The sequence below is a fragment of the Cryptomeria japonica genome, chromosome 2 (genome assembly GCF_030272615.1).
Source record: "Cryptomeria japonica chromosome 2, Sugi_1.0, whole genome shotgun sequence".
In the NCBI taxonomy this organism is placed as follows: Eukaryota; Viridiplantae; Streptophyta; class Pinopsida; order Cupressales; family Cupressaceae; genus Cryptomeria; species Cryptomeria japonica.
The window spans coordinates 161,999,251-162,010,873 of record NC_081406.1 but is presented as its reverse complement, the minus strand read 5'-3'; the positions used below and the strand labels follow the sequence as shown (position 1 = coordinate 162,010,873).

Here is an 11,623-nt window from a genome sequence, read left to right as displayed (position 1 = left end):
TGAAAGTAAAAGTAGTAACCACAAAGACATCCACACAATAACAAGATAGAATTTAACATGGGAAGCCCAAATTGGAAAAAACCATAGTGAGAATTAAACTCACAATATGTATATTCATTGTTTATAATAAATGTGACCATCGATCAAAGAGCTTATTGCTTCGGACTTGTAGACTAAGGTTCACAACCTTAGGCAAGATACAAAAGATGACTTCCATAGCCGAAGATCAATTCTTCAGAGCAAGATACAAAAAAAACTATTCATTTGTGCAAAGAGCATCTATATAATGCTAATAGCAGTTTTGGTTAAAGTACTCTTTGATTAATCTTTTAGGTCTTCAAGTCTCTGATCTGCTCCAAAACTATACCATCTTCACAATGTTTGCTTTTCTCACATCCACACACACATTTTTTTTTTTAATTACAAGGCATTTTTGACCTTCTTATACCATCTAGATCAAAACTCATATACTATGAAGTCATCTAGAAGGAGATGTAATGTGTATATTACCATTGAACAAAGACCACTCAATCCTGTTAATGTGGAACACACAAAAACATGCATTTTTTCAGATTCAACCTCTATACAATATTCCTTAATCTAGACCAAAAAGTGATTACCATATACTCCGAAAAACTATCAATATGTATTTATCCTATCTTTCAGGCCACTAAAGATAAAACCTAAATATCTGAAAGCTGACTATATAAAAATATGGCCATTAACCCAAGATGTAGGAGTACTGCCCAACCTTCGGTAAAGAGGGGTTAAAATCAATGACAAGCCAATAGGGCATATCACAACAAGCTCAAGTGAAACTTTGTTAGCTTGTACTTGAGTATACATTAAAATAGTAGAGCAAATCATAGGCTTGTTGTAAATAGAGAAATGAACATCTACATTGCAATTGAAAAACAAAGCTGAATTTTGATCCAGATATATACAAAATAGGATATCCACTAAAAAATCCCACTAAAGGTGGGTGTAATTATGTGGGAGACAAGGCTAATATTGCAACAAAATCATATCCTAGGAGAATGGGGAAGGATATAAATGCTTGAAAAGGTCATGGATTCAACTTTAGGCTTCTTCAATATGGGAGCAAAACAAAAAATGATGCTTGAGGTTCTCTAATTGTCCACCAAAATGACAATGAGGGAAATGGATGCCCATGTTCATGAGGAAATACCTAGAATATAAAGGGAATCTAAATACCAATCAACAATAGTAGACAAGTCAAGGCCCCTAGTTGAGTATAATCTCAACCAAGTGAAAGCGAAAAAACCTTTTAGTGAGATTTTGTATAGTGGTATGTTGGATCCCATGTGGGGCTTCTTGGATTTCAAACTAATTTCCTAATTATCTTATAATGTAGCTACCCTTAATGTTTGAGATTCCCCAATTAGTGGCCAATGAACAAGAGAATTTTTTTTCTCTCCTCTACTCTTTAGGTTTTTCGAAATTGAGTTGGGGGGGGGGGGGGGGGGGGGGGTTTATTGCAATATATAAAAATTGTAACCCTTAAGTATAGATGTTTAGTCATCTAGTTTTTAGTTTAAATTTCTTAATTGAAAAATTGTATATATTGACTTAATTTATGATTATTTTAATTATTTTCATGGCTATTTTGAATAGCATCAAAATCTAAATTAGATATATTATTTTAGTTTATAAGTGTAGAAGACGATAAATATTCTTAAAGAGAATTCAAATTTTAAGTTAAGATGTAAAGAGTTTAGAGCAAATAAAAATAATTTAATAATGTGTAAGTTGTTATTACCTCTATGTCGATAGAATTTAGTAATGTCTAAAACATGAAAATTGAAAGAAAACTTAAAATTTCTTTCTTACAGTTTTAGTCTATCATCTTATATTCAAAATCATAAAAATAAAATCTTCCTAGTCATAAATGATTGTATGTAATTAATGAAAGAATGTGATAATAGTGATTAAATAATTTTGGGGAGTCTATCTACATTTTATCACATTTATTCTTCTCCAAGAATACACAAAAAGGTACGTGTTTGTTAATCTAGTGATATCTCTTAGTAGTACCTTTATCATGGTTTCAAAATCTTATTGATGCTAACAACAAACGAAACCTTATGGAGCAACTATTATATGAAAATGTCAAATATAGTATGAAAAAATATGTAAAATGTTACAAGCATTCAAAACTTCATTTGAAAGAGAAACATGGTGGCAATTAAAAAATAAATAAATATAGAATTTAAATTAAATATAATCTTTAAAGGACAAATAAAGAGTAGAGATATATAAAACTTTATAATAATATTTTATGAAAATGTTGGAAAATATAACTTAATAAAAATCAAGCATTCCATGAATTAACGAGCAAATAGAACTAAAAGATCATTATGTAAGACAGTTGAAACAAGAGATGAAAGCGAAATTTCAGTTTTGTGAGTTGGAATAATAATGAACAAATATCATGGCTAAAGGGCTAAAAAGGATTATTAATTCAAGTTTGTAAATAATATCATATATACATAATTTGATGTGAAATAGTAAAATGTTCATAGAGTCAAACCATTATTAATGAAGATATCTTAGTTGCTAAAAAAATATGGTAACCAATGAGGATAATGGTAGTTCATTGTAGATGTTTTCATACATTGAATAAATTATTGAAATGTTGGATAGTTAATAGTAGCAAATTATTTTTTTTTTGTGTTATTTTGTAACAATCTATTATTATTTTCAAAAAATTGTATATTTTTAGATTTTATTTATTAATTAGTCACTGGTTTAGAGAAGAACCACCAATATCTCTAGAAAATCTATTTTATGTTTTGTCATCTAGTTTTTAATTTAAATTTCTTAATTTCTTAATTGTATATATTGACTTAATTTATGATTATTTTTATGGCTATTTTGAGTAGCATCAAAATTTAAATTAGATATATTATTTTAATTTATAAGTGTAGAAAATGAAAAATATTCTAAAAGAGAATTCAAATTGTAATTTTAGATGTAAAGAGATTAGAAAAAATAAAAATTATTTTATAATATGTAATTTGCTATTAACTCTGTGTCGGTAGAATTTAGTAATGTCTATAACATGAAAATTGAAAGAAAACTTAAAATTTCTTTCCAACATTTTTATTCTATCATCTTACATTCAAAATCATAGAAATAAAATCTTCTTATTCATAAATGATTGTATGTAATTAATGAAAAATAAAAAGAATATTTTTTATTACATTAAAAAATAAAATATAAATCCCCCAAAACCCTCCCTTATATTGTAAACATCCTTTTCATACACTTCAAAACCCACAATTAATTTTATAGACATCTTTCACATACACTTCAAAACCCCATATTGACATCTTTCTCATACACTTCACAACATACAACTAATTGAAAAATGTTTACTAATTGAAAAATGAGAAACATTCAAAGAGTTTAAAAACATAGTACTATATTATAGATAAAGTGAAAGCCATTTAACACATATATAACAATTAATGGTATTTAATAATCAATATCTGATCATATTTTATGAGCTGAAGATAATTTAATCTTACACGTCTAACATCAAGTGTCATACTGAATTCGGCCACCTCATATTGAAAATGCAAACGTGGCATATCGGTCGACAATTAGTTAGTTAATTATATTTATTTACCTCCGAGGAATTTGAGAAAAATGTAACGTGCAATTACAGTGTTAGCAGAATGCACTCGTGGAATTCAATATAGCTTACGTACCATTTTTTCCTGGATTAAATTGGAAATATTCATCGGCAGGCTGTATAAAATGCATAGCGATTTCCCACTCACAAACAAGACTGCTTTTCCAACTCATTCTGAAGAAATCGTTTGTTTTGTTGATTCAAAATGGCCATGAATTTCATGCTTGCGATGGCCATTTTGGCCCTGCTAATCACATTAAGAGCAGCAGCAGAAGAAGAAGCTCAATCTGCACAAAGCATTTTAGACAGTGATACCGACCAGTATTTGAAATTAAAAACAGTTGTTAATTCTGATGATTCTGCTGCCACTGTTTTCAATGTACAGGAATATGACTCAGTTGGCGATGGAAAGCATGAGGTAACTCACCTCTTTTTAAAATGCATTTATTTCAGAGAAATTTTAGAGAATTTAGCATGCAATAATGAAGAGCCACCCCTTTGAAAGAAATGAACGTTTAATGTTTAATGTCAAATGTTTTCCCTTTTAAATGCAGAGAAAACTGCGGAGTCCTCGCGATCCTCGCCATCCCAAGCCTAATACAGGACGCGATCCACAACATGGTTAATCTATATACTATGTTTTGTTTTTGGTCAGTATGAGTATAGTCGAATATGTTGTTAGTGGTCACGATTAACTAATGTATTTTATCCATTCTCATTTACCATTATTTATAGATCTTGTGGTGTCCTAAAATGAGCCTGATGCATTTAAGACACTTACACGTGATGCCTAGTGTATTTATGACGAATCCACGATCAAAGTGTGTTATTTTAGCATCATGGGCTTGAAGGACGAAGTGCCTCGAAATGCCTTGAAAGCTCCTTTGGGCCTAATTTTTGATGGACGTAAGCACGATGCGGGGACATCCGCGCGTCATGCTAACGTCTTGAAAAGTTGGCTGCATCTCGAATCTGGCAGAGAGTTAGACGCTGGCCGACAGGTGTTCTTTGGCTCGTGTGCCGTCGTAATGGCTCCCCGCATCGTGCTTACGTCCTGAAAAGTTGGCTGCATCTCGAATCTCGCAGAGAGTCAGACGCTGGCCGACGGGTGTCCTTTGGCTCGTGTGCCGTTGTAATGGCTCTCCATGCCCCTTTTGGGTTTAAGAATCCTTCCTTGCTCATTTGGAAGGGTTCCCCACTTGGGTTCTTGGCTCTCGGCTTTCATTGTGCTCTCAATATTTCGCTGCTCTCTTTATGCTCTTGGACATACATTCTACCAATATCAAGTTATAGTCATCTTGTGGTGGCTTCTTACCAACAAAGCAATCAAGTGGGCTTCATCACGCTTACGATTCCAAATACAAGGGGTTTGGCTCCATGCTCATTCTCTCTCCTTTACCAATTTATTTTACATGCAATGAGTCCTTTGCATTGTTAAATATTTATTTCCAACATTCCAATATTCCAATATTTTAATACTTTCCAATATTTATTGCATGCAATAGGAGTTAGCTTCTTTTAAATGAAGTTTATTTTTCATTTGCATTTATTTTCCAATTTACAAAGTTCTAATTTATTTTCCCAATCTATCTATCTAGCTGTCCGTGGTGGTTGAAACATCTAAACGAGGGTTTGACTGAGGCAAGCCCCTATACAGCCCCAACAATTTTCCCCGTCTCAGTGTGTGGAGGTGATGAATAGGTTCTGTGCGCAAGAGACCATTTGTAGGTTCTTGTTTGGACTTTTGCTTGTCCACGGGCCATACAGACTACAGCGCATTGCGCTAGTGACCATGCCCCGCACTAGCATCCAAAACCCGAGAGCTCCCCAGTTGGCAAGTATAATCTGCTTTTAACACTGCGCTGTTCTATAAATTTAGTTTTGTATAGTCATTGTTTCTGCAATATAATTTTGTTATTTATCTCTTGTGTAGTATAGTTAGTTTAGTTGTTTGTTATCCCCTGGCTCATCTTAGCGCTTGTTCAAAGAGGTAGCGGCAGATAGATTTGCCTTCTAAGATTTATCATCTTGGAGGGGGAAAATCTCCTCCCCTACATTTTGATCTTTTTCTTTCAGAGTTTGAATATGTCTTTTATAAGGCATTTCTCGAATGATTATTTTTATATGTTGGATGAAGTCTTGGATGAATTCCTTGAAGCACCTTCTCCTAAAAGAGATGTAAAGGGTGGGTCATCCTCCATGAAATCCTCATACAAAAATGAAGGGTCTGTGAATGTCATTGTTGTCTCTGCGACCCCACAAAGGCCTAAGAGACCTCATATCCATGTGATAGTAGCAAGTCCTTCTCCTAAGAGAGTTTAGTCCATTAATGGAAAACCTTTCAAAGGAGAAGCTTCTAATTTATACACTAGATTTATGCAATCCAAGCAACCATCCTATAATACTATTGCTCACACATATAACACTCAAAGTAACAAATAAGTCCCTAAACCACCTCAAACTTCTCTACCTCCTCAACCCATCCTTCCTAAAGTTTCTTTGCCAGCGGACAAGTGACCAAGTGATTATGATCTTATTGAGTAACTTCAGGATACTCTAGCTAAGATCTCACTTTGGGATTTGCTTCAAACTACCCTGATGAATAAAGGTATGCTACAAGAAGCTTTGCAAAAGATTTTGCTACCATCCTTTGTGGGACCGGCTGATGTGAATGTGCTGATGGTACATATTCGTACGAATTCACTGATGGTACATATTCGTGCGAATTCGCTGAATATTACCTTTTATCCACATGAACTCCCGCCCCCTGAAGTGAGGAATTTAGTAGATCCATTAATGATTATTGTTCATGTGAATGGCGTTTGTATTAGATGAATGTTTGTTGACATAGGTTCAACACTAAATGTTTATGGTTTAGACTTGTTACCGAAGATCAAGGTGGACCCAAATTCTTTGGTAGCCTCCTCCTTGTTCATCCGAGGTTTCGACAACAGTGGTAAGACTGTTGTAGGGACTATCATACTATCCTTGAAGGTTGGACTGGTCACTATTCCAACCCGCGTGCAGTTATGCCAAAGCCTTTATCACACAATCTTATTTTAGGAAGACCATGGCTACATGCTTTGGGAGCTGTTTCATCTACACTTCATGGATCCATGAAGTTCATGACTAATAATTAGGTTTTGATAGTTAACGCTGATCCTGAGGCTATGCAGTTGTGTCTCTTCTTTTGTCTCATCCCATAAAAAGGAAGAGCGTGAAAAGGAAGAAGTCAATAAGGAAGTCATTAAAAAGGAGAGATCACCTAAGAAGCAGGATTCTTCAAATGAAAAATCCCCAAATGTAGATACTCCTAAGGTGAAAATGCTAGAGTCTACACCTCTAAAACCTTTCCCGGCTAAATCACCTTCAAAAGTAAATGTATGCTTGGATGACAATTGGGGTTCTTTAGATTTCACCGACTCTCATGTTGGTGAGTACAAAGTAGATCCCGTCCACTGAAGCTCTCCTAAGATTGCATTCACCTCAGCTATGAAAGATGATTATGCGTCTATAAAGCCAGGTGATGCTTATCATGTTGATCACCTTTTCTATATGAAACCACCATCATTCAAAGAATTGCAGAACATCTATAGTCCTGGATACAATTTGGTGTCTCATCTTGGGTATGATGGGAAGGGTTGTGGACCTAATGAACAAGGTATTAGGATTCCTTTGGAGCCCTAACCTCATCACCACAACATTGGACTAGGATACCATCACATAGGCTGAAAAGTGAAACCATGGTTAACTATTAACATGATTTCAGCTGATCCCCTTCCTTTAAAGCTTGTTCATCCAGAACTCATTGATGATGGTGTATCATCTAATGAAATTCCCTTGGATCTTTACCCTTTGAAGGAATCCTTGAAGAAATTTCTGGGTGCATACAATGGGCTACCCCCTTACAATCATAAATGTTGACTTCCATACTGCTTGAATGCTCAGGCGTATTTTGGAGAATCCATTCCATGAGGGGCATCTCTATCTCAAAATGGAGAAAAATGTCTATCCCTCATTTAGAAGACCATAGTGCACTCCTTAGTGGAGAAACTACTTACATCATCATGAGTGACAAGGCTCTTTATAAGGACATAAAGGTGGGAAAATGCTTATCTTCTAAAGAATTCAAAGAATTGTCCAATTTTCTACATCAATTCCCTAACATCTTTGCTTGGTCTTATGAGAATATGCCTGGCATCGATGAGTCCATTGTGGTACCTAACATTGCGCTTAGTCCTAATGCTAAGCCAGTGAAGCAAAAGATTCGAAAGATGAATCATAAGGTGGCTTTTTTAGTTAAGGTCAAGATAGAGAAGCTCCTAAAAGATGGCTTTTCTGCCCCATCAACAATTCACCCTGGATCTCGAAAATTGTCGGGTAAGAAAACCTGATGGTCATATCTGTATTTGCATTGATTTTTTGTATGTGAACAAAGCCTCCCTCAAGGATGAATTTTCTCTCCTAAATATCGATATGATTGTGGATTCAACTATAGGGTACTCTTTGCTCTCATTCATGGATGAATTCTCTGGTTATAACCAGATCTATATCAACCCCAAAGATCAATATAAAACTACCTTTACAACCCCTTGGGGAGCCTTTTGCTATGTCATCATTTTGTTTGGGTTGAAAAATGTAGGAGCAATCTATCAATGAGCCATGACCTTGATATTCCATGATTTCATCTATAAGGTCTTAGAAGACTATGTCGATGACATCTTAGAAAAATATTTAGCACCTGAAATGCACATTGAAAATATTTGTTTGGTCTTTGAAAGAATTTAGTTGTATAAAATGAGACCGAATCCTCTTAAGTGCATCTTTGGTGTCGACACCAAGAAGCTTCTAGGATGCATTGTCTCCCACCAAGAAATCAAAATAGACATTGATAAGATCGATGCTATTGTGAACATGCCTCCATCTAAGAACATCTCTCAAATTCATAGTCTATAGGGGAAAATCCAGTCTGTCTGTTGGTTCGTGGTGCAATTGGCTGATCGTACCCTTCCTTTTATGCAATTGCTAAAGAAAGATACCCACTTCAAATGGAATGTGGAATTTGAAAAGGTATTTAATCCTCCTATCCTAATGCCATCTATTCCTGATAGACCTTTCTTCTTGTATATTTCAGCCTCATCTCACGCTTTAGTGACATTATTAGCCCAACGTGATGATGAAGGCCGGGAAAGAGCAGTCTATTACATCATACGCACTTTGATAGATTATGAAAGCCAATCTTCTACTATGGAAAAACAATGCTTAGCTCTTGTCTTTGAGACTCACAAGCTAAGACACTATATCCTCCATCTAGAAATGCAGGTCATTGCTAAAGATGATATCCTTAAGTACCTTTTTGCAAAGTCTGATCTTTCAGGAAGTTTGGCCAAGTGGGTGATGTTGCTCTCTGAGTTTGACCTGCACTTCATAACTCAAAAGTCAATCAAAGGGCAGGTCATTTCTGATCAGTTGGCTGATGCTCCCTCAACCAAGTCTTTTCCTACCTTAGACCTCTTCCTCGACGAGGATATTTTGATCATTGACCAGGTCTCCATATGGGACAAGTATTTTTACAGATTGAGGTGTCAAACTGGCTCAGGTGTAGGTGTGGTTTTTATCTCACCTAAAGGAAAGCTAGTTCCTCTTTCTTTTTGTTTAGAATTGCATTGTGCCAATAACATTGCTAAGTACGAGGCCCTGATTGCAAGACTCCATCCTGTGATTGCCATGGCAATAAAGAACATCCACATCCATGGATATTTTGAACTTATTATAAACTAAGTGACAGGTGCCTATCGTGTTAAGCTATTGAAGTTGTCTCATTATAAGGATTTAGTATTGACCATACTAAAGAAATTCACTACTTACACGATTGATAGCATCTCACAAAGGGAAAATCATCATGTGGATGCAATGGCAAGCAATACTTCCCTTGTAGGCTCCAATTTTGGTCAGGACGAATACCACTTTGTGAGGCAAGTCCACCGCTCTCTAGCCATATCTGACCAAACTCAATTTGATAACCTCATGTGTGCTCATGTCGACTCAGGAGAATGGTTCACACACATTTTTAATTATTTAAAAAATGGAAGTTTTCCTAATAACGCCAGCAAACGTTCGCGTGTGTGGATTCAGAAGCTAGCCAACCATGATATTCTCTTATCTAATGTGCTTTAGAGGAGATCATACAACGGCCTTGTTTAATAATGTCTAACAAAAGCTAAGATCCCCCTTGCCCTTTAGGAAGCCCATTCAGGCTCTAGAGTTGGGCATTTTGGAGGAAAGTCTTGGGTACACAAATTGATCCTCATGGGGTACTATTGGAAAACAATGGAACAAGATTCTTTTGCTTTTGTCAAAAAGTGTCCTCAATGTCAACAACATAGCAACTTCATTCGAGCTCTTGTGCAGGAGCTCTGTAGTCAGGTCTCTCCTTGGACTTTCCAGACTTGGGGATTGGACATCATCTACAAAATATCTCCCCTTTCGTCTAAAGGTCATATCTTCATTATCACCCCTGCTACAGATTACTTCACAAAGTGGGTCGAGGTAGTCCCATTAAGATCGACCATCATTGATGTGATTTGTGGCTTCATCATGGATAACATCATTTCTCGATTTGGCTTATCTGCTAGCCTTCACATTCAACACCATTTTTCTACACCTTACTACTCGCAATCTAACAATCAAGTGGAAGCATCTAACAAAACCATTGAACAAATCTTACACACAACCGTCACTAAATATGGTAAAGATTGGTATTTGTAGTTAATTTATGCATTATCGGCCTATCACATGAGTGTTCGTACAACTAGTAGAACGATACCCTACAACCTCATGTATGGTGCCAAAGCTATTATGCCTCTTGAATTGGAGATTCCTTCTTTGTGGGTCTCCTTAAAGGGGTTTATCGATGATGATTCCTATCATTCTTTGTCTAAATCATCTTGAATTGTTGGATGAGCACCACTTAATGGCCCTTCAACATCTTCAAGGTTATCAAAAGTATTTATCCAAATAATATAACCCAAGTGTGCTGCCTTGAACCTTTAAGAAAGGTGATTCGGTGTTTATGAGAACCAGAGAAATGTTAATGCCCCACCTAACCAAAAAGTGAAATGTAGCCCGAATTGGTTAGGTCCCTACATCATCACTTCTGTTTATGGTTCTGGTGCCTATGGTTTATCCTCCATGGATGGTACTCCTCTTAAAGAGACAATCAATGTTGCACACCTACGTAGATACTATGCGTAGAAGATGCATAGTATGTATCTCACGCCTAATGCCTCCATGCCTATGGGGTGAGGGACCACGTTCTGACACATATCCTTCATCGACACAACATCCCTTTTTAATGTTATGAAGTGACTATGCATGGTTACATCCATGTGCGTGTGTGCATGTATGCGTGTCATTTATATAGATCATCATAAGATTTAATCATGCATATAAACATATGTAAATTAAATCATGATAAGAATCTAAATATACATCATCCATCACATAAGCATGTAACATAACAATGTTATTCATCAATGAAAGCACAAGATAAAACCACAATATGGGTGGCTGCAAGAAGTTGAGTCCCACTTTTGGGCAAAAAGTAGAAGTGTTTTCTCTGTTTTTCAAATTTTCCGTCAATTGATGTCAAAATTTGATGCACTTAGAGATTGAACCTCGAAAAACTTCAGTAATAGAAAATGTAATGCTCAGAGTCTACTTTTCAAATATGTAATTTATTTCAATACCCACATGCTAGAAATTCCTTTTTAGTAAGCATGTTTAAAAACCAGTTTTTCAAAATCTCTGTTTCAAGACCATGCCATACATGTGTATGACCACCCTTTTTTGATGCAAATAAATTAATTTTTGCAAATCCTTCTAGGAAATGATACCTAAGACACCAAATATTGATGAGAATATTTTTGCTTGTTTTTTTATTGAATATATATTTTTTTATTAATT

The 11,623-nt window shown here is 35.4% G+C and overlaps 1 protein-coding gene across 1 annotated transcript; it reads left to right on the top strand.

Annotated features, from left to right (window-relative positions):
• The first annotated feature begins 7,848 nt into the window (after window positions 1-7,848).
• On the top strand, window positions 7,849-9,439 carry LOC131859543 (uncharacterized). Its single transcript, XM_059213439.1, has 2 exons — window positions 7,849-8,038; window positions 8,793-9,439. The coding sequence occupies exons 1-2, from the start codon at window positions 7,849-7,851 to the stop codon at window positions 9,437-9,439; spliced, it is 837 nt and encodes a 278-aa protein (XP_059069422.1).
• The last annotated feature ends 2,184 nt before the right edge of the window (window positions 9,440-11,623 follow it).

Coding starts and splice junctions, on each gene's coding strand:
- LOC131859543 (XM_059213439.1), top strand. CDS start 7,849: ATGCCTGGCATCGATGAGTCCATTGTGGTACCTAACATTGCGCTTAGT. Junction 8,039..8,792: donor TGGATCTCGAAAATTGTCGG/GTAAGAAAACCT, acceptor TGTATATTTCAG/CCTCATCTCACGCTTTAGTG.